The following is a 22,460-nucleotide window of genomic DNA, read 5'->3' as shown; positions in this document are numbered from 1 at the left end:
TGTCAAATATAACCATGTATTTCCATCGCATTACATGCTTATAGGTTTGCTTATGGACATGATGCATCTTTAGAAGGTACAAAGCTACAGAGTTACCTACCTTCAGATTAGGTATCCCCTGATCTAATGGCATAAACACTCAGCAAACTGACTAAGATATGGCAAATAAAACAGAAGACATGACTTCTTCTGAGTTTATTGCAAATGTTCAATGAAGTTATCCTTGTTATAGAGAGGCATATAAAAAGAGTTTGGAAGTCTAAGCATACGTTGTAGAAACAATTGAATAAAAGATATTGAACTCCTTCATTAGCACAAGATGGGTACTTCTATCTATTGTAATTCACCTCGCAGTGATTACCTTGGTGAGCACAGGAAAAGTATGCTGTCTGCTTCAGATAAGTAGATCATCTGGCCCTTGAGCCGTAAGCAGCTGATCTCAGTGCCCGTCAGTTCATCCTCACACTCTGATTTCTCTACATCCAACAACCCTTCCTGGAAAAGGCAAGACACAACCGTCCACTCATGCCTTTGTCTCTACCTAACAACTCAGCCGAGAAGGACACAGAGACCTCATTCCCACCAAACCGTAAGGGAGAACGTCGGCCCAGGTAGAGCAGGAGAGGCGTTTCACCAGAGTCCGCCAGGTAACAAGCAGACAGCCTTACATCACTGCAGAAAAGCCAACTGACCGTTTCCTTTGAACCCAGAAAGACAGTAGCTGTGCTACTTTCACATCTTTATGGAAAGCTTCAGTGAGTCTTATTTCTGATTTTCCACCATGGCCACAGCACGTAATCCCAGGCTCTAGCAAAGACCAGACCCAGTGTCCCCATGCCCACCCCTACATGCACAGAGCTGGAAGCAGCTGGTTCCAAATACAGGAAGCAGGTGTGGGGAAGACCTCTGTAGGTGGAGGGCGTAAAGGAGGATGAGCTTTGTCCTCTGGAACACTTTGCCTACATTAGCCCCAAGAACAGAAACTACGAGATCTGGGTACCACCTAAACTATCAACTGAATGAAAATGTTAACACTTGTATTTCCCCACAAAAATGGCCTGAAGAATAACAGACAATTTAGAGAACAACAAACCAGCGGCTTTGGGTAAAGTTTAAAACATCTTTATTAGTTCCCCAGATATCTAAAATAGGAGTCTGTAGCTGTATATTGAGTAAAAGCTGTTGGTTTCATTGTGTGCACCCGGGCAGCCTGGGCAAGGCCTTCTCCAAACTCTCGCTCGTTTATTCTAACCAGAGGAGAGGGTCCCACTGACCTACAGGCAACCCCCAAATCAGCACCGTTGCCTTTGAAATAGGACCCCCTTCGGGCTCTGGTTTTGCTCTCTCTACACCTTCTGCATCTCACAGAATGTCTTTGCAGCTAATTATCCCTGTGGAACACTTCTAATCTGTAACAGACCTTACTTCCTCACATTTACTGAAATAATATCTCAATTACCTTGCTTCTCAATACGAAGACCGTATTGATGTGGGAGAGGATCCCATGGAAACTGATGTCAATATGAGGACGGACCAGGGAGAAGACAGACAGGAGGTTGCAGGTCCCAGGCTGGAGCTAAAATGCAGACGAAAAGAAAAGGATACTTAGTCAATAATTCTTATGATTTGATAGTAGTTATTAGATTAGACCAGCTCAACAGCACTTAAACATAGAAAAGCATAATGATTTTGTAGGAAAGTGACCTCAACTGTGGACTCACGTCATCATCTAAGCAGCTCGGCAACTAAATGAACATCCAGCAGTCGCCTGAATGTGAAACCTAATATGGAATCGGGGGACCCATATTCAAATATAAGCTAATCTAAACAAGAGAAGAATTTTGGAAGAAAAAAGAATGGAACTTAGCTTTTAAATTGCAGCATGAGGTGTTAGATGTCCATGGCCTAAAATGAAATTTAAATCGCAAAACCACCCACGCCACTCACAGTTTATCAGGAGACGGCTAATTAATAGTAAAAGGGGAGTGAGTGACTGCTTACACTAGGTGATCTCCGTCCACCCTCCAGCCTCACAGCATAACAAGGGGAAAGCAGGCCAAGAGGGACGCGACACAGTCAAGGTCACCGATGGCGGAGAGGCAGAGCCAGCATAACCGCCCAGTCCGCACATCGTTCTGCTGCCAGACTTACGGGTTCACGCCAGACCCCGTGTGAGTTCATCCCGAATTAAGTGTCCTTAATTACAAGCAAAAGGTATCTCTAGACACATGTCATGTGCAATTCCAAAAGTCAGAAAAGGAGAGAAAAGAAAAAGTAGGAAGAGAGGACTTGACAATGGGTCTGAATAAGAAGAAGATAATATAATAACAATAATAATAATGCAAGTCAAACGTACATTCCTGGCATCACCCAACTGCTGTCCTTTGATGCTTTTTCTACTAAACCCCACGGTAACCTCTATCGCCTTCCTCTTTGGTGTATTTTAAATTCCTTTCTTTTCCCTGCAAATGTCAGTGCTTGATTTTGAAAGTTATTTTCAGACAGTAGATATTCAGTGACTATTTGCTCCATGTTGAATAAATTAAGTGAAAACTGATTGTTACTGGAAAGTTACTCACTTCCTCATTAAAACAAGTACACTATTCCCACAGAATTCTCCCACTGCCCTTGTGATTAAAACAGAAAAAAGTAAGTAGCTGTCCTAGGCAAAGCTGCAGTATGCTCAAACGTACTTAGTTTACAGTTACAGAACTTCTGTGACGTACAGTGTGTTCCACGTTACCTGATACATAAGCAAAGAGTTAAAGGTATGAATGGTCACCTGTAACAATAGTGTCTTTGTGGCCTTTTGTCTCAGGCCCCAAGAGAGTGTGATGTACTTTTACCTGGGGAAGTACTCTGTAGATGGCATTGCCACACTGAGTGACCACGAGATCCCGGTTGAATATGATGTGAAAGGGAAAAGCTTTGCAGAAGGTATATGGGCTGATGCGTGATTCCTGGGTACCATTTTCTTCAAATCTGTCAAGATCTTCATAAAAATCCTCTTCCTTTGACTCTTTTTCTTCAATCAAAAATTGAGTATGATCACATTCTTCGTTTCTTTGCTGAATAACCTGGATGCCAAAAGGGGAAATGGTGTTCATTGTCTGCATTTAGTTACAAAACCTAAATACCTAAGAAACTGGTGATGAGAACTGCATTTAGCAGGTTAATTTTAAAAATTTAATATATGCAAACACTATACACGCCTAAAATAGAAAACTGTTTCTGGACATTGATCTATGAAATTTGAAGACTGAATAAGTAAATTCACAGAAAGACAGCAAATCTGGAACGAGTCCCCTGGCGGTCCATGTCCATGCAGCCTCTTTGGTAGAAGTTGGGGGAAAGCACCCCCTTGCCCTGGTGGGCTCAGCACCCCTCAGCCAGGCACACGTACAGTAGACGCCCTACACATCATACAGAGTGGTACGTTCAATATGATCAAAAATGACATGCACAAACAGGGAAATGAAATGACAGAAATACATATTTAAAAATATATGCCATGTCATTTTTTTTATCCATCAATTGGCAGGTATATAAAATCACAGTACCAAATGAGGTAGGATACAGAAGAAGAGTCATTTCACATGCCACTAATGGGGGTATTTTGACTAACCTTTCTGAAGAATAGATCGACAAAATGCATAAAAATCCCCCCTCCCCAAATTACCTTTTTTGATTTAATTCCAAATCTAGGACTTGATTCTATGGGAGTAATCATGATCATGAGTGAAGCTCTCTAATTTAAAGAATAACTACATTTCTAAATGTTATTCACAGGCAAATAAATGATTAAGCTTTAAAAAAGATTTTTCCTTTCGAGTTTAAGAAACTGCAACCAACATATCCTCTTATAAAGGGAAAAAACCGTATCTCAAATTGCAGCCAGATCAAAATGGGAAACAGTTGAATGAGTATTTCTTCAGTTGCAGCTAAATGAAGGCAAAACATTGCTCTTTTTCACTTTTTTCCTTAGTTCACTGCAGCAACCTCTGACACTTAAGAACAAATCTCAATTAATACGGACGCTATCGTATATGTTTTCCCAAATGTAGTTTCATGGTGAAATCAGGATATTATTACTAAAACTGTCACACTAATCTACTACACTGCTGAAAGATTAGTATTCTTATTTATGATTGGAAAATTCTGCCCCGTGAAGAGTGATTTCCCTAAAGTCTCATAAACAAAACAAAACAATCTTAAAATTTTGATGTTCTGCTGTGTTTCCATTTCAGCTAGAAGAACTGAATTATATGCAACCTAAATTTACTAATGAATTCCTCAATTATACCCTTTTGCTTTGGTTAAATCTGCGAAATGAACAGCTTTTCTGATCATATTTTTACCCTCTCCTTCGTATATCACCTTCATGACATGGTCTAATATTCCTGAAGTAGTTAAGTTGTCTGGTAGCTCTGGACCTATTAAACTTAGGGATTCAACATAAGAATACCTCAGGAAATTAAAACAGTGCCTTTGAAAAACATTAAATATACCAAATGCAAATATTTCAGACGTCTATATTGTCTGGAGTACCTGAATAAATGAAGGTCACAAGACAACCCACATTGTATAAGTGGGATGTATAAAGTGAACCCCATAATTACACAGAGTGCTACTGCTGTCAACCTCCCATACCAAAGGCTCTAATAACCATGGCAACAGCAGTTTCCAAGGGTGCCCCAGTTTATGTTGCTTTCCTAAAGTTTCTATGCCCTTACTTCTTGCTCAGCTTGGCTACGTAACGAACAAAGCAAGAGCAGACCCAGTGTTTACAACCCCCTGGATACAGGCTCATGTACTATAAGTGAAGTGTTAGTTCGGTGTCAGGATCCAAAGTTGGAAATGAAAGGCATATACAATTTTAACTGAATTCCAGTGAGATTCCTAATCACGGGTGAATTTCAATCCTTGACCCAAGTTTTTAATTTTTAAATGTCTCTGGATTTGATAATGTTACGTTACCCATACTCCCACTTTCTAGTTGTAGAAAAACTAAGGATGCACCTGGAGATCACGTAAAAAATGACACCAACTCTTGAAAGAAAAAACACCCGTGAAATCTAATGTGACATTACTAGATTAAATATATGGCATACTTTTCTAAATTAATCAATTTAAATGTTACAATTTCTATTTGTGTAATACTGTACTTAAGGTTTGGGCTTCCCACACATGTTAGAATGTAACTACAGATCTAAGAAAGCACCGCCTATTAGATTTTCTGTAAAGAAAGAAAACTGAAATAGGGTACCCTCTGCCCACGTTTCTCAAACCTAGGGCCACTGAAAACTGTCTCTGGGGGCTGAATACGCCTAGCACAGAAAACACAGCTCCCTGGGAGTGACCCTCTGGATCAGAGATAAGGAAAAATGATGGCTCCCTTTATTGCACAGCTATTGTACCAATACCTTGAATTTATCACTCAAAAGTGACAGTGTGAATTATCAATAGCAACACATTTTTTAAAGTCTGAGACCGGCTTCTTTTACCAATTGATCTAATTAAAAAAAAAAAAAAAAAGCAAAAGTTTTAGCCTACAAAAATGAAATATTCGAACCACATTTAAGGGGCAGACCAAAAAATCTACACACACAAAAAGACCCAGTAAAATAATACTTCATTTCGTATTATTTTAGAATGTGTCCATGTTACAGGGTTTTTTGTATCCTCAAGGCCACAGCTCAGCCAGACACAGATCCTCCTGCTTCCCAGCTAGTGGGAGCTCACAGGAAATGCAAATTAAATTTCCCGTTGCCTTGAGCAATATATATAATTAGAAAGAAAAATCTGCTCCCACGAGGAAAAACTACCCTGTATATGCATTCCAAGCCAAATATAGAAGACTGCCCGTGTTGCCACTGTTACGGCTGGTATCTACCTCTGCCGAGCGCCACCAGCAGCGCTGACCAGGGGCACGTTCAGAGCACCTTTCTAACACCCCGCATGCCATCTGTGCCCAGAAGAGCCCCGGTTACTGACCATTACCTTCATGTCTATCTCAGTGTCGTGTATCTGCTGGGCTACCGTTTTTATGATCCCGATGACAATGTCCTGCAGGCCTTCTCTCTCCGAGTAGTAGTGCAGGATGAGCCCTTTGCCCTTCTCTGCATCGGTGCACCTAAAGGAAGGTGCCCGCATACCCGGGTAGATGGTCGCAAGGTGGTCGTGCAGGGCATCGAGGTTCTGCAAGGAAGAGGACAGAGTGATGAGTAAGTCCTGCTCCCACGTGGCAGCTGCCCTCGGAGAGGAGGCTGAGGAAGCAGGCTCGGGTCCGAGCTCAGGGGCCCACTGGCCATGCCAATGTGCACAGGGCACATCCTCCCCTGCGGCATCGCACGTCGGTAAGGCAGGAACCACGGGGAACTTGAAACTAAGGCGATGAAATTAAGAAGAACATCTGTGTGAATGGATAAAGAAGATGTGGTACACACACACACATATATATATATATAAAATGGAATACTACTCTGACATAAAAAAGCATGAAATAATGCAATTTGCAGCAACATGGATGGACCTAGAGATGATCATACTAAGTGAAGTACATCAAAGACAACTATGACATCACTTATATGACTCATATGACACTCATATGACATCACTTGTATGTGGAATTTAAAATATGACACAAAAGAACACATCTACGAAAGAGAAACAGGCTTACAGACATAAAGAACAGACTTGTGGCTGTCAAGGCGGGGCGGGGGGGAATGCACCGGGAGTTTGGTGTCAGCAGCTGCAAACCACTGCGTATAGGACAGATAAACCACAAGGTCCTACCGTGCAGCACAGGGAACTGTATTCAATACCCTGTGATAAGCCACAGTGGAAAAGAACATGAGGAGTTCCCTGGTGGCGCAGTGGTTGAGAATCTGCCTGCTAATGCAGGGGACACGGGTTCGAGCCCTGGTCTGGGAAGATCCCACATGCCGCAGAGCAACTGAGTCCGTGCGACACAGATGCTGAGCCTGCACTCTAGAGCCCACGAGCCACAACTACTGAGCCCATGTGCCACAACTACTGAAGCCTGTGTGCCTAGAGCCTGTGCTCTGCAACAAGCACAACAAGAGAAGCCACCGCAATGAGAAGCCCGTGCACCGCAACAAAGAGTAGCCCCCGCTCGCCACAGCTAGAGAAAGCCCGCGCACAGCAATGAAGACCCAACACAGCCAAAAATAAATAAAATTTTAAAAAATAACTAAATAAATAATAAACCTTTGCATTAAAAAAAAGAATATGAAAAAGAATGTGTATATATATGGATAACTGAATCACTTTGCTGTTCAGTAGAAATTAACACAGCATTGTAAATCAACTATATTACCATAATTTAAAAAAAAGAAAAACATCTGTGACTGTTAACAGTGGAAACATTTTAAGGAAGGTAAACAAACAAGGGGGTGTAAAACGGATGCCTGAAGCAGAAAAAAGAAACACAGTTATGACTAAGACAAAGGTATGCATATTTACAAGAGTTTGGGGCAGCTGTATACTTATGTTATGATAACCAGCATGGAACGCCCGAAGTGATCACATATTACACTTTGTTTCCACTACAATCCTAAAACTTGACTATTAATTCAAAAACGACATCAGAGTTACAAGCATATGAAAATATAAGCATACTCTTTGTGAAATAATATTTTAGTAATTAAAATCATTTTGGAAATTAAATCAGTATAATTTCATGTTCATTTATAGTCTCCAAGCAAGGTACAGCCTCATAGCTAACCTGTGAAATTGAACCTTTTGAAACTGAAGTCTTGGAAAACTAATAAATTTGCAAATAAATATTTTCTGTTCTGATAGCCTTGTGATTAATTTAGAACGTACCAAATTTCCCACTTTCTTGTATTACTCTCTAATATTAAAATAAAAATAAAAGGTTTAAAGATCACCAGAAGAAATGGTGCAAACTATACTACCGACTTGGTGCAACACGGCTTCCCAACACTTAATTCATAATGCGTGTTGTGTGTGTGTGTGTGTGTGTGTGTTGCACAAATATAGTAGCACACACACATAGCATAGCATGGTACAGGAATTAAGAGCAAGGTGGCTTTACAAGGAATAAAGACGGAGACGTAGAGAACGGACTTGAAGACACGGCGGGTATGGGGAAGCTGGGACCAAGTAAGAGAGTAGCACTGACATATGTACACTACCAAATGTAAAACAGATAGCTAGTGGGAAGCAGCCGCACAGCACAGGGAGATCAGCTCGGTGCTTTGTGACCACCTAGAGGGGTGGGATAGGGAGGGTGGGAGGGAGACGCAAGAGGGAGGGGATATGGGGACATAATGTATACGTATAGCTGATTCACTTTGTTATACAGCAGAAACTAACACACCATTGTAAAGCAATTATACTCCAATAAAGATGTTTTTAAAAACACCAAATATAAAATTAATCACTTATTATTAAAAAAAAAAATCAAGCCGACTTTGGGAATTCGCTGGTGGTCCAGTGGTTAGGCCTCCATGCTTTCACTGCCGAGGGCCCAGGTTAGATCGCTGGTTGGGGAACTAAGATCCCACAAGCTGAATGGTGTGGCCAAAAAAAAAAGAAAAATGAAAAAAAAATTCAACTATTTAAAAAATAAGTAAATAATAATAATAAAAATAATCAAGCAGACTTGGATTTAAATCATGACACTGACATTTCATGATAAAGTAGCCAACGTACCCAACCTTTCTAAGGCTTGATTTCTTCTGATAAAATGGAAATAACTAAAATGAGGTATATAAAGCATGAGCCCACCCCAGATGTAGCAGGCAAAATAATGGTGTCCCCAAGATTCCAGACCTAGTCCCTCTGAACATGTTACCTCACATGACAAGAGAGATTTTGCAAATGGGATTAAGGTTATGGACCTTGCTTGGGAAGATTATGGTTGGGACCCAGCCTAATCCCATGAGCGACTGAGTCCTTAGGTGCCAAGAACCTTTCCTGGTTGCAGGGGGGGATGTGGGAACTGAGGAGGAAACAGGGTCTGAGGAACAGGACGCCGCACGCAGGGCCTGGGGAGAGCCTGGGGCCTTACGAGCCCCCCTGACGGCCGGTAAGGAAACTGGTCCACAGCCCTACGTCTGGCCACGGGGGCTGAATTCTGCCTACACCTGAACTAGCGAGGAAACCTTCCCCATCCTCCACCCCCGTCCGCAGCCCTGCTGGCCCCCTGACCATGGTCCAGGGAGACCCCTATGGCCTCCCAACCAACGCAACTGCAGGATAATAATGTGTGTTGTTTTAAGCACTTATGGTTGTGGGCATTTGTCATGGTAGCAATAAAACAGCTAATTCACCAAATAGGAACCTGTCAATAACCGGTGATTATTGCTAAAGAGAATGGGAAACGCAAAACGGTCTCAGGATGCCCTGGGCCTCAAGGAGCACGTCTGAAAAGGAGGTGTGGGAAGGGGCCAAAACGGAAGGACGGTTCTCGTTCCAGATGTGTCAAAGAGGCCGGTTTAGGGAAACAAGGATCCAGTAAGACGTCAGGAAGGACGTGGCGCGAGCGTGGTATGAGGCGGCCCGTCAGGGCACGTGCGGCCCTGTGTCGCCACACGCTCACCCGTGCACCGCGTGTCACGCAGGTTGTGCGGTGCAGCCGGGGGCAGCGGGCGGGGCCGGCCCAGGTCTGCACCGCTCGGGCCCTGACTCTAGGCAGTGCATGGCTTAGATCACAAACCGACGTGCAGAGTGGCTCCGGGGGCCTACGAGGGTCAGGGTCAGACTACAGGACGGGGTCCGAAGGCGCGGAGCGAAGGTGAGAGCCGACGTTCTGACTGGGGTAGATGGCTCAAGCCCCCTCAACTGGGCTGACGTTCTGATTGGGGTAGATGGCTCAAGCCCCCTCAACTGGGCTGACGTTCTGATTGGGGTAGATGGCTCAAGCCCCCTCAACTGGGCTGACGTTCTGATTGGGGTAGATGGCTCAAGCCCCCTCAACTGGGCTGACGTTCTGATTGGGGTAGATGGCTCAAGCCCCCTCAACTGGGCTGACGTTCTGATTGGGGTAGATGGCTCAAGCCCCCTCAACTGGGCTGACGTTCTGATTGGGGTAGATGGCTCAAGCCCCCTCAACTGGGCTGACGTTCTGATTGGGGTAGATGGCTCAAGCCCCCTCAACTGGGCTGACGTTCTGATTGGGGTAGATGGCTCAAGCCCCCTCAACTGGGCTGACGTTCTGATTGGGGTAGATGGCTCAAGCCCCCTCAACTGGGCTGACGTTCTGATTGGGGTAGATGGCTCAAGCCCCCTCAACTGGGCTGACGTTCTGATTGGGGTAGATGGCTCAAGCCCCCTCAACTGGGCTGACGTTCTGATTGGGGTAGATGGCTCAAGCCCCCTCAACTGGGCTGACGTTCTGATTGGGGTAGATGGCTCAAGCCCCCTCAACTGGGCTGACGTTCTGATTGGGGTAGATGGCTCAAGCCCCCTCAACTGGGCTGACGTTCTGATTGGGGTAGATGGCTCAAGCCCCCTCAACTGGGCTGACGTTCTGATTGGGGTAGATGGCTCAAGCCCCCTCAACTGGGCTGACGTTCTGATTGGGGTAGATGGCTCAAGCCCCCTCAACTGGGCTGACGTTCTGATTGGGATAGATGGCTCAAGCCCCCTCAACTGGGCTGACGTTCTGATTGGGGTAGATGGCTCAAGCCCCCTCAACTGGCGAATCTGGCTTCTTTTTGAAAGGCCTTCAGGCCTAGGGCTAAAATTTGGTTTTCTGCCCCCCAGTTCCACCTGTTATAATCAAGTCAGGCCAGTTCTTGACTCAAATACCAAGTGGTCCTGATGGCTCCACAGGCTGCCGTTGCCAGGTAGAAGGAACCCAACACGGCAGATGCTAAGGACGGAGAGTTCACAGAAACCTCGAGCAGCTGAAGGCCGCAGACTGCTTCACTTGCTAGGTCACACAGAGGGTTTTCCTATGACGAGGCCTTCCCACGGGAATCCCTTCCTGGGAAGGGAGACATGAAGGCTACTCCTCATAACCCTGCCAGATCCCTTACACGTCCGCTGGTGCTGCAAAAATGCTGTCACAGAAAATCTGCTGAGAAAAAAGATCATCGAGAGAGTTTTATGTGTATTTCCCGCACAGTCAAAATTCAGCCTGTTGCTGCTAGGTTAAATTGCCGTTCTTGTTCCTAAAATAATTTCCTAATGTAGTCAGGCCCGGGTACTGTGTTGCGGCTCACTTTCATGAAAACATTTTAAAATGAGTCAAACAGTAACTTGAAATATGTAGTTTATTTTTTTTCAATTTCTCTTCTATAAAATGTTCACACACAGTACATCTTAAGTCAATATGCCTAGATTACTTTCACACTCATCTGTTTTCATCTTGTGTCATATTATATGAGCACATTTCTATACGCAGGTAAGCAGATGGCAGGAAGCAGTACCGATGGTACCATTCACTTTCTCTGCATCACTGATGCTAAAGAAAGCAAAAGATGGGCCAGGAGTCACACAGGGACAGGCACTGCTCCCTAAATGTGGGGACATTTTAATTTAAATAATTTAATTAAATAAAGTCATTTTAATTTAATATTTGCCTTAAAGGTATTGTTAATACTAAAGTATTAATAATAAAATGTTGCTTAAATTTATCAATTCAAAGCAAGTGGGAAACCGAGACACATGAGGTCATGTCCATCTTTTAAGTCTTTGTGGTAACCAACTCTCCAAAGACTGTTTTGTCAAGTTGGCTATTAATTAGACAACTAAAGTGCTTTCCTGGAACATAAAAGATTTAACACCACTTAATGTAATATTGATTTTCTTTAGGCAGTATCTAACCATAAAAAGTACTCCTGGGATTTCTTTAGTTACAGCTTCCCTTACTGGGTCTTACTCTCTCAAAATTGAAGTGATTACCATTGCCTGTCTATTATGAGAAATGGAATTCATGATTATATATTAAATTATTTTCAACTGAGTATATCTGTACTGCTAAAAATGTACTTTCTTCACAGACTATAATTGTTTGCAGGAACCTCAAAGGCCACAAAAAAGATACTCAAAATAGCCAAGAGAAAAACCTTGTCTGTCTACATTTTACAACACCATCTATACAAAGCTAATTATTGGTCCACATGGTTGTAGCAATATATTTTGGAGAACAAGAGTTTCAATTAAAACTGGTATTGTTTTATTTCTAAATATACCCGTGGAGGTGGCTATACAAAGAAAAGAGCTGAATGGCTAGTTACAAAGAAGTACACAAATAAGAGAAAGAAAAAAATGTAAATGCATATATTTCAGCACAAGTCGATTCCCAGGAAACAGTAAAGCAAACCTCAAACACCCTTTCACATCATTCTCCTTAGCTTTATGACACTAGGAAACAGGAAAGGAACAGAGAGCAGGTTCATTCATCTATTTTGCCTCAAGATGCCAAAAGGTTGGTCTGAGGTTTTCATTTCATTTCTCTGAATATTCTGGTATCATTTACTGCTTTTTCTACAAGCAAGATGAATGTACTGTTTCTCAGGAATTCTGCTACTTGTAAGTCCTCCAGCCTTTATCATTTACAGAAGAAAAAACTAGTGCTGGTGTCCTGGGATTTAGTACACCCCACAGATTTAGGACCAAAAGAGAATTTATTAATCCTTTGAGAAATATTACTTTGAAGTTCCATATTTTTAAAGATCTTGGAATGCTTCAAAATAAATGCAAAATTTCTCTTTGTAATATGCATGGCACAAATAAGCTTATACATACTCACAGAGGCAAAGTTTCCGGGAATTAACTACCTCATTCCCCTGTTTCCAGGGCATCTAATTAAAAATTCCTAAATGATGCACATGAATGGGTATAGTAAAACCTTGCCTTGAAAGTGTTGAGAGAGAGAGAGGTTTTTCAGTGCTCAAGAATCCTTATTCTAGGGAGGTCCCTGGTGGCCTGGTGGTTAGGATTCCGGGCTTTCACTGCCGTGGCCTGGGTTCAATCCGTGGTCGGGGAGCTGAGACCCCGCAAACACAGAGCCAGAGCAGCACGGCCAAGAAAAATTAATTAACTAATTACAAGAAAAAAAGAATCCTTATTCTAGCGGATGGGGAGAGAGTTGTCTGTGTTACTTGAGAGCATTACTGAAGTCTAGAGCTGGAAACAATCTTAAACATCAGTCACTGCAAACCTCCCTTTTTTTAAGACGATGAGGGACAACATTTCCTTTCTCTTTATTTGTCACACTTCTGAAAAGCAAGACCAACATCAATATTTACTTGTGAGTCATGCAATTTGAAAAGCATTTTAAGTTTTAGAAGAAAGATGTTATGTTAGAATTTGAATGTGAAAAACTGAAACAAGCAAGATGCAGATAAAGTGGAGAAGTCACCCCTACATAATGGGAAGCCCTAAGTCCGGGTGTGAGTAGCATAAGTTCATAGCAAGTAAGGGTCAGTGTTTAACGATACTTTTGTGCCTTTTCTACTTAAAGCTGCTCCTTGAGAAATAGCCTTCCGACCGAAAAGCTACAGGGAATCTTTTTTAAAAGAAATAATGTAATAAGGCCTTATTTAAAAAGAAATTGTACCGGAGTCACTAAAAATATTTAAATGGTGATATTTTTTAAACTACTTATAGTTATCATTACCATCCTCTCAAGAGAAAATTTAACTAAAAAAAAAAAAAAGGCAAAGAATCATAGAATTACCTGTGTAAGCTATTTCACTTATTATACTGCCTTTAAATTCATGTTTAAAAAATCTCGTTCATATACAACTTCTGACAACCAATATTTTGTAAAACTGTGAAAATATATATGAGTTATTCAAAGAAAAAGTTCTTAAAATTCTAAAATATTATCTTCCTTCAAGAGTTCTAGCGTGTCAACTTTAAAATTGCAGATGCCAACTAAGGGATGTCACTCCTCACCCGGTTCTACAAGAATTTAGTCATTGAGCCCCTGCAGTTGCTGACCTTCAATACACCCAGGAAAGAATTCAGGGATGAAAAAAAATGTTAGAACAGGCCCTCAGGTAGTTAGGAAATTCTGATGAACCTGGATTCTTGCATCTTCCCCCACTCAGAAAAGCACTAAAGCCATTAACTAAGATCCCTGCTCCTGGTGGCCAGCAGACACCTGGTACCGAGATGTGCGCCTGACTGCACGTCGTACCCCTTCACCAACACCACACACACACCGACCTGCCCCTTTCGCCTGCGCCACGGTTTCTCAGAGGCACCCGAGAGGCTGCGTCCCTGGCTACAGTCCTCAGCAAGACACCGAATCAACTCAACTCATGGCTCTTACATTGTGCGTGTTTTTTTCAGGGAGGCACAGGTTATAGAAATTGGTGTTTGGGATTTTGAGAAAAGCTCTTTTTGAAATTCAAAAGTTAAAAATAAAATGAATGGTGCATTTTTTTCTAAGAAACATTATAAATAATTTAGGGAAATATTAGAATTTCACAGCTGTTCAGGAAAAATCCTATTTCCCGAAATAACACTTTGCACAAACATTTAAGACTTTCAGATCAGCCATCAACCCCAGATTGCTCCTGGCAGGCTGGCCAAATTACAGCGTGGTCTTTTAGAAGCCAAACCCTGGAGCCGACACGGATTGAAGAAAATCCCGTTGCAGGCTGAACAAAGGCCCTGGCAGAAGACTCTTAGGTCTATGAACTGGGAAAGTAAGTGAAAATGCCACCAAACCCAAAGTAGTGGAAGAAGCCAGTGTTTCCAGCGAACGATGACGGAATATTTGTTTGCTTATTCCACTGAGATGCCTATGCATATTTAAGCAGGCTCCTAATTTAAATCCTGACTGGTCTCTAAGATTGCAAATTGCTCCTTTATTTTTCAATAGTCAGCTTTCCACGCTCATTTAGGTTTCATTTTACCTCTGTAAAATTACTGGGGAAGTAAAAAATATATAACATAATCAATAACAAGACACCACTGAAAATGAATCAGTAGCCCTGCTGTGGACTGACCTGGGTTCCAGACCCAGAGGCCGTATACCATCTTATCTCCTCAAACATGGACAGCCCAAAGCTCTGCTCACCCATCCGTAAATACATGTACACATGTACACACACACACTAACACAGACACAAAAAATAAAAGGGAAAACAACACACAGAGTGCTGTTCCAATTATCCACCGCTGCGTTATCAAAGCACCCCAGACTTGTTGGCTTAACACACTAGTATTACTTCTCATGGTGTTGTGGGCTATCTGGACTCAGGTGGGAAGTCCTCGGGTTGGAGTGAGACGGAGGCTGGGACGGACGCATCGTAACAGCCGAGAACGCAGCCAGCAGCGCTGTCCGAGGGCCTGCACGGGCCCCTCCTGTGGCCCGGGCGTCTCTTTTCACGGGCTGGGTTCCTACAGGGAACATCCCAAGAGCAAATGCTCCCAGATACTCAGATGGGAGCTTCGAGAGTTCTTATGAACTAGCCTAGGAAGTATCAGAATGTTACTTCTGCCATATTCTACTGGTCGAATAATCACTAAGGGGCTTCCCTGGTGGCGCAGTGGTTGAGAATCTGCCTGCCAATGCAGGGGACACGGGTTCGATCCCTGGTCTGGGAAGATCCCACATGCCGCGGAGCAACTAGGCCCGTGAGCTACAATTACTGAGCCTGCGCGTCTGGAGCCTGTGCTCCACAAGAGAGGCCGTGATAGTGAGAGGCCCGCGCACCGTGATGAAGAGTGGCCCCCACTTGCCGCAACAAGAGTAAGCCCTCGCACAGAAACGAAGACCCAATGCAGCCATAAATAAAATAAATAAATAAATAGATAAAAATAATCACTAAAGCCAACCCAGATCCACGGGAAGGGGACTCCACCCTTTCACGGGGGAGAGGCACAATCACACTGCAGCAGAGCGTGTGAGATGGGAGATATTAGTGTGGCGATCTGGGGAAAACACAATCTGCAGTAGTGCAACAGGACATCAGAACGTAAAGGGGAGCGTGGATTAGGCTGGGAATACCATCAGATTGGACATTCCTTACCAGCTGTATGTTTTATGGAGCTTTCAAATCCTATCTGTTCTCTGCATTCTTTTAATCAATACAGTAGAAGCTTCAGATAGAAATTTACTACAGCAGCAGCATGAAACCACACTTTATTCCTAAGTTAAGAATAAGAAAGTCACAGAATAGAGAAAAAATTCTTGCTGAAATATAGTCTTACCTTTAAAACAATAAATCCAGATAAAATGTGTAAAATCCAAAAATCTAAATCAAAATGTCTTCCTATTCTTGTTTATCTCTTTTTTTTCTTCTCTACTTATTATTTTATTTTATTTTATTTTATTTTATTGGCCACACCACGTGTGGGATCTTAGTTCCCTGACCAGGGATCAAACCCACAGCCCCGGCATTGGGAGCACAGAGTCTTAACCACTGGACTGCCAGGGAAGTCCCTTGTTTAACTCTTTTTGATAAATCATGTATTCGGTTACTAAATCAGCAAAAGGATAATAATTAATTTCAAGGACTATCTACTTTTATCAATAGTCCACAAACTGATGGTTTCACAGGACATTTAACAAAAATCAATTCCAAATTGTGTAATGTCTTTGGAAGAATAATGTTTCTAAAAAGTTTCCTCTAAAACCTATATTTTATTACATTATCCATTTAAGATGTGTAGCTCTTTTCATGAAAGTGTTGAGGTAGACTAAAAATAGGCATGATGTAAAAATTCTTAAAATGACTTTGAAAATGCAAGGGAGAGTGTGTAAGCAGAGCCGGGAATTTGCTATTGGCAGCAAAGTCTTTCAAAGGAGAACTGCCCATTATTCAAGTTGGTAAATTGTTAAATTGTTTAAGTTCACTAATCAAAGGAAATGACAAAATCCAAGAGAGAAACAAACATTTTTCTGGAACTAAACTACTGATACTATCTATACAGCATCTCCTTGAGTATAAAATGTGTATAAAGGAACAGAGGTATTATCTGGATAAAACAGCCTGGGCCAAATAAAAAGTATACACATAGAACTCAGAATTAACTAATTCTATCATTTAAAGACTCTTTACTGATTGCCTGTTATATGCTGTGCCTGGTACTCAGAAAACTTAAAAATTATTTTAAGAAAAGCAAAAATATGTATATTTAATAGGGAGTCACTCTTAATAATGTATCCCACTGAGAGGCCGGGAGAGACACCCCCCAAGGAAGCCCTCCTCAGAAGGATGGGAGTGGATGGAGGAGACCAGCCTGACGCGTGGCCAGTGGTCTCCCACGTTACAATCTCAGTAGCTATTTCATTGTTGCCTGAGAGCCTCAGATGGAAATATTAGGACAAATATTTTAAAAGTTTCAATAGATACAAGTAATGTCACCTGTATGTTAATGAATAAACAGTAATTTGCCACGCCCACATGAAGAAGTAATTGGTCTAGAGTGTGTCTATTCGTCTATATTTCAATCTATAATCAATCTGTAAACAAAGTTATATAGCCTTACTCAAAATGGATTTTTATCATTCTTAATAAAAGAATTAATCTTGAGCTATTGGGTATTTGCTTCCTATTTTTGTATAAACATCAAATATTCATTTTAAAAAATGTTCTTTCATTCCCAGATAATGTCTGTGATGATACCATCATTAAGAGACTACACACGACCTCTGGCCTCATGGCATTTACATTCCAGCCCCAAACAGGAAATGATCTACGGTGTGAGACCTCCTATGGGTGAGGAAATAGATGTACTGTGAAAACATGAGAAATGTCAGTTCCCTGATTCAAATAGGGTAGAGCCAGAGAGAGGAGTGGAGCCTTCCTGGAAGAAGTAATTTCTTACTTCAGGATGAAGAGGAGAGGTCCAGGTGAAAAGGAGCAGGAACAGTGTTCCAGACAAAGGGAAGAGCAGGTGCAAAAGCTCAGAGGATGGAGAGAGCAAGTTTAAAAAAAAAAAAAAAAAAAAACACCGTTCTGGAAGAAGTCCTGTTTGGCTGGGCTGGGGGAGAGTAAGAGGAGAGATAGACGGGGATGTGAGTAGTTTCAATTATTTTAATTGCTTTTTACATTTCCAATGAGCAACTGGGAATCACTGAAGGGTTTAAGCAAGTAACTGATGGGAGGAGATTTATCTGCATTTCAGAAAAGTCACTAGTTATAGAAAGGAGAGGAGATGGAGGGGTCATGCAGAGAGATGGGGAAACCGACCCGTTCTGTATATAATGGTAGACTGTCCCACGGAAGGGTAGGGAAATGAAGAAAAGTGGTAGGATTCTGAAAATTCAGTACTTATGACATAGAGTCTAAGGATTTAGTGACTGGTTAAAGTCAGGTGGTGAAAGACAAAGAAAGTCTTCTAACTATCCTTAGAATAAGGCCCAGTTTATCTAACTCTTTAAAGTCTACCATGAAGAATGTTTTATTATTTTATGTAATGAAAAATGTCAATTTTTAAATGCGAGCTAGGATCTTAAAACAATTTAAGAAAATCAGTTGCTTTATTTCATAGTCACTTTCACAGAAAAACGGTCCATTTGTTTGTAATTAGCCTACTCATAACACAAATATCTACTTTTAAGAAAAGCAGTATGTTAATGTAGCCAATTTGCCATTAAGATATTTAATTTCAAAACCAGGAAAAAAACAATTCAATCAAAAATAGACAATACTGATGAAAACTTTACAGTATTCTAACTTTCCAGTTTCCTCATTGTTCACACTTGCACCAAAAGAAAAAAATAAAATAAAATCGTGTGTAATTTAAAGGTATATTAACTAAAACTGCCTATTGACTTTGAGGAAAACAGACTCAGGACTATTTAAAATAATGCTGCCCAGGGAAAATAAAAGGCATTAACAGCCATTAAGGCAAGTCACAAATATTAGTCGTCATGTAATGTTAAATTTTCTAGTAGCCATGTTTAAAAAAGGAAAAAGAGCCAAGTGAAATTAACATTAATGACACATTTTTATATAACTCAGTATTTCCAAAATTTTATCATTTCACCATGTAATCAACATAAAATAGGTGTGAGCTATTTGCATTCTTTTTGAAGCCTGGTGTGTGTTTTACCCAGAGCATGTTTCACAGGCTGAGCATTCACGTGGAGACCACCCTGCCGGGCAGGGCAGCTCTAGAACAGGAGAAACCGCCAGGAGCTGCCCATCCTCTGCTGTCCCACTACACACTTAGCAGTCGGTCACAAGGAGTAAAGGGTAAAAAAAAAAAGTAAACCGTTTGTTGACACATATGTGGCCACTGACAATGTTAAAATTAAGGGAGAGGAACTACAACAGAAACTTAGCTGAGGTGACAGCAGTCAACAGAAGTATTAAACATGGAAATGTATTCAAAACCCCCAAATCCCAAAATACTTTCACATCTCAAACTTTAATCCATGTAAAGTAATCCATTTAAATACAACCTGTTAAAGGTTAATTTAAATATCTCCTGGCAGCTACTTCATTTGGAAGTGGCAGCTTTTTTGGACACCAGTAGTTTCGTAAATCCATGGCAGGAACCACAAACCAGTTTCCATCTTGATTTAATGCTGTTTTTAGTTTGTAAGAAAAATGTCACTATGTAAACCACCAACATTTTGATTAAACACTACAGTTCTTATTTTGGCTGTTAAATCAATAACGCAGCTGGATTGCAAGTAGTTTACATTCCCCCCAAACTGGGCTCCGGTTCAGCTAGTATTGCACTGACATCATTTTCCAGCAAGATCTGGCTGCTTTCAGCTGCCAGTTTAGAAATATCCTTTACAAACAACCACATAACACTCAATGTTAACACATTTCAAGGAGAGGGTCTCACAAATGCCTGTGCTTAAAATAGGACAGTCAATCCCAAAATAGTCTCCCACCTAATGTGTCATTTGCTAGTATAATAAAAAAAAAAAAAATAAGGTAATTTTAACAAGAAGACAAAGGCCTTTAACGACATTATTTATCTTTGACTTCACCTGAGACTGACTTTGGAAGATTTCCTATTTTCCTCTCCAGAGTAGATTAACTAATATGTAACCGGGAGCAATGATTCTCAAATTTGTTTTGGTGGCAGGCGCTTTCTCCGAAACAGCGAGCTTCAGGTAGAACATCACAGATACTGATGTACTATTTAATTACGCTATGCAAACTCGGAGTGACTTACAAGTAGAAAATAAGCCCATGTTATATACATAAAACCACAGCTACTAGCACAAAGGACTATTTTTTAAAAGGCAGCTGCACAGATCACAACATGTTGAGTCTTTCAGAGACCACTAGTTTACAACTTGAGTATTCAGCATCAGTACCAAAAATTAAAGAAAAAATATGAAGGAAAAATGCTAAAATGTATTCAAGACCATCCAATAATTATTATTTTACGTGCATTAGGAAAAATGTCACTATGATTCCATTTCAGCAGCTAGACACTCATCCAGCTGGCTGAACAAAAGGATTCTAGAGAATACATTGGAAAATCAAAAACTCAGAACTTTTAGCTCCAGGACCTCAAACTGCTCACCTGCAGAAATTCTCTGACATTAGATCCCAGCACACGCAGGATTGTGTCATAACCAGATTCTTGACAAAAGACGAAAAACATCTTCCCAAACATTTGGAGGATTTCTCCAGCATTGAGATCTAGTTTATAGATTTGAGAGGCAACAGAAAGAAAATATATTAGAGATGGAAAACTGTTAGTGGGAGGAATGAAGACAAGTGCATAATAAAAAATGTTAAATATCCTCAATTTCTGTGCAGAGTGAACAGATCACAGGAAAAACATCTGGCCAGGAAAATACAATGAAATCTGAGAAGACAGCATATTGACGTGTTAACAGGGTAAGTTGGTACTTAAAGCAAAGCAGTTTCTCAGCTTGCATGACAAAATTTTGAGCTTTTTTAAACTTATACTTAAGGTATAACCTACTTTTTCCAAAAAATACAGAAGGATCTTGAAAATCATCAAGAATGCACATGATAATATTGTGGTGCACCATTATTTTTCTTTATATAAATATGCATATTTAATAACTCAGTTGCATATAGTATGTACCCTAAGATCCTGTGTTTTTCTTAATATTCAATTATTAATACTTCCTAAAATTTAAAATTTTTTCTTAATATCAATTTTAATCACTATTTTAACCAACACAGATATGCAACAATTTATTTCACCAATGCCCGCTTGTTCAAAATGTAGGCTTTTCCAATTTTTGATAATGTAAGTAACTCTGAAATGAAAACACCCATAAATCTTAATGTTAATAAATCTAATCATTTCTTTACAAAAAATTTCTAAAGGATTTGAACATTTTTTTAAAAGATTTTGACTGATGACGCAAAATTATTCTCCAAAAACTCTTATCTTACCATCAGATTTTAAATGTGTACAATTTTCCCTTTAACTCTACCCTTGAATACACTAGATATTTAACTTTTTTTAATTGCCAAATTTGTATAAAAATTATTTCACATTTGTGTCAATTTTGATTACCAATGAGGCAAGATACTTTTCTTATTATTATTAACAATTTACCATGCTTTTTTCTGGTAATTCTTGTACCCTGCAAAAGGTAGCACTTGCTCTCCTAGCTATACTTGACAAAGCTAAAAAGCATACATCTAGTCTGTCCAACCTGTAGCCTAGCTGTAAATTAAGTACCATGAAGATGTGAGATACTACTCTGAGAACAACATCTTTCCCATGAAGTTTTTTTTCTTTTGGACTTTGCCTTCCTTGCATCAGTTTTGTCTAATGCAGACCTCAGTTTTTTGTTTCTTTTACCAATACCTAATAAAACCTGTGATAACAAAAGAGATTTGGAGGTAATATTTCCTGCATTCTACACTTCTGTAATTACTGTGCTGTTGACATGGCAACATTAAATTATTATCGCGTTATGAACTTACTACGTTAAGTATCAATACTTTTTTTTCCTTCCTCAACACATGGCTCTTTGCGGGGAGGGGCAGAGAGCTCCTCTCTTCTCTAAAGAGTCTGTGAAAAGAGTAGTGGGACTCAGTGTGGCCTGAGGCTAACATTACACGTGCCTGTGGCCCGGCCGGGGCCGGGCAGCACACGCCCTGCGCAGCTCACGCCGCGACCTCGGGCCACGCGTGCCTCTGGACGTCTACGGTGGCTTCAGCCAAAGAAGGAGAGTCACATGTAACTCACTGAGGACTTTGCTCGCGGCAGCAACCAGATCATACGTTTTAGAATCTTCGTATATTATTCGGACAAGAAACTGCCCTTCTTCATCCAACTGTGCCTCTCTCCTAGAAAACAAAAACAAGACAGACAAACAAAAGAACAGCTACAATGACCATGTAAGAAATGGCTGCATATCTGGAACAGAATTTACTTTTGGCAAATTTGGTGAAATCAGTGACAGGTACCTAAAAGTCTAGTGATTACAAAGATCTTATTTCACATCCCCCTCCCCAAATTAAAAATGATATATTTAAGTATGTTTTAACAAGATTCACATTTGTATAGTACTCTAATGCCCAATACTATACCTG

General features: G+C 40.9%; 1 protein-coding gene across 1 annotated transcript in view; it reads right to left on the bottom strand.

The window, feature by feature from the left end:
- The window catches only part of GUCY1B1 (guanylate cyclase 1 soluble subunit beta 1), a 52,405-nt gene that overhangs the window by 12,945 nt on the left and 17,000 nt on the right, over positions 1–22,460 (bottom strand). The window contains exons 3-8 of the mRNA XM_082461739.1: positions 22,114–22,214; positions 20,458–20,576; positions 6,001–6,198; positions 2,847–3,077; positions 1,460–1,576; positions 362–495 (exon numbers count right to left, since the gene is read on the bottom strand). Of these exons, the coding sequence (XP_082317865.1) occupies positions 362–495; positions 1,460–1,576; positions 2,847–3,077; positions 6,001–6,198; positions 20,458–20,576; positions 22,114–22,214 (900 nt within the window). The remainder of the gene's footprint in view (positions 1–361; positions 496–1,459; positions 1,577–2,846; positions 3,078–6,000; positions 6,199–20,457; positions 20,577–22,113; positions 22,215–22,460) is intronic.

Source organism: Balaenoptera physalus (genome assembly GCF_965194825.1).
Source record: "Balaenoptera physalus genome assembly, chromosome: 5".
NCBI lineage: Eukaryota > Metazoa > Chordata > Mammalia > Artiodactyla > Balaenopteridae > Balaenoptera > Balaenoptera physalus.
The sequence above is the reverse complement of the archived record's forward strand: the minus strand, read 5'-3'. Positions and strand labels throughout refer to the sequence as shown.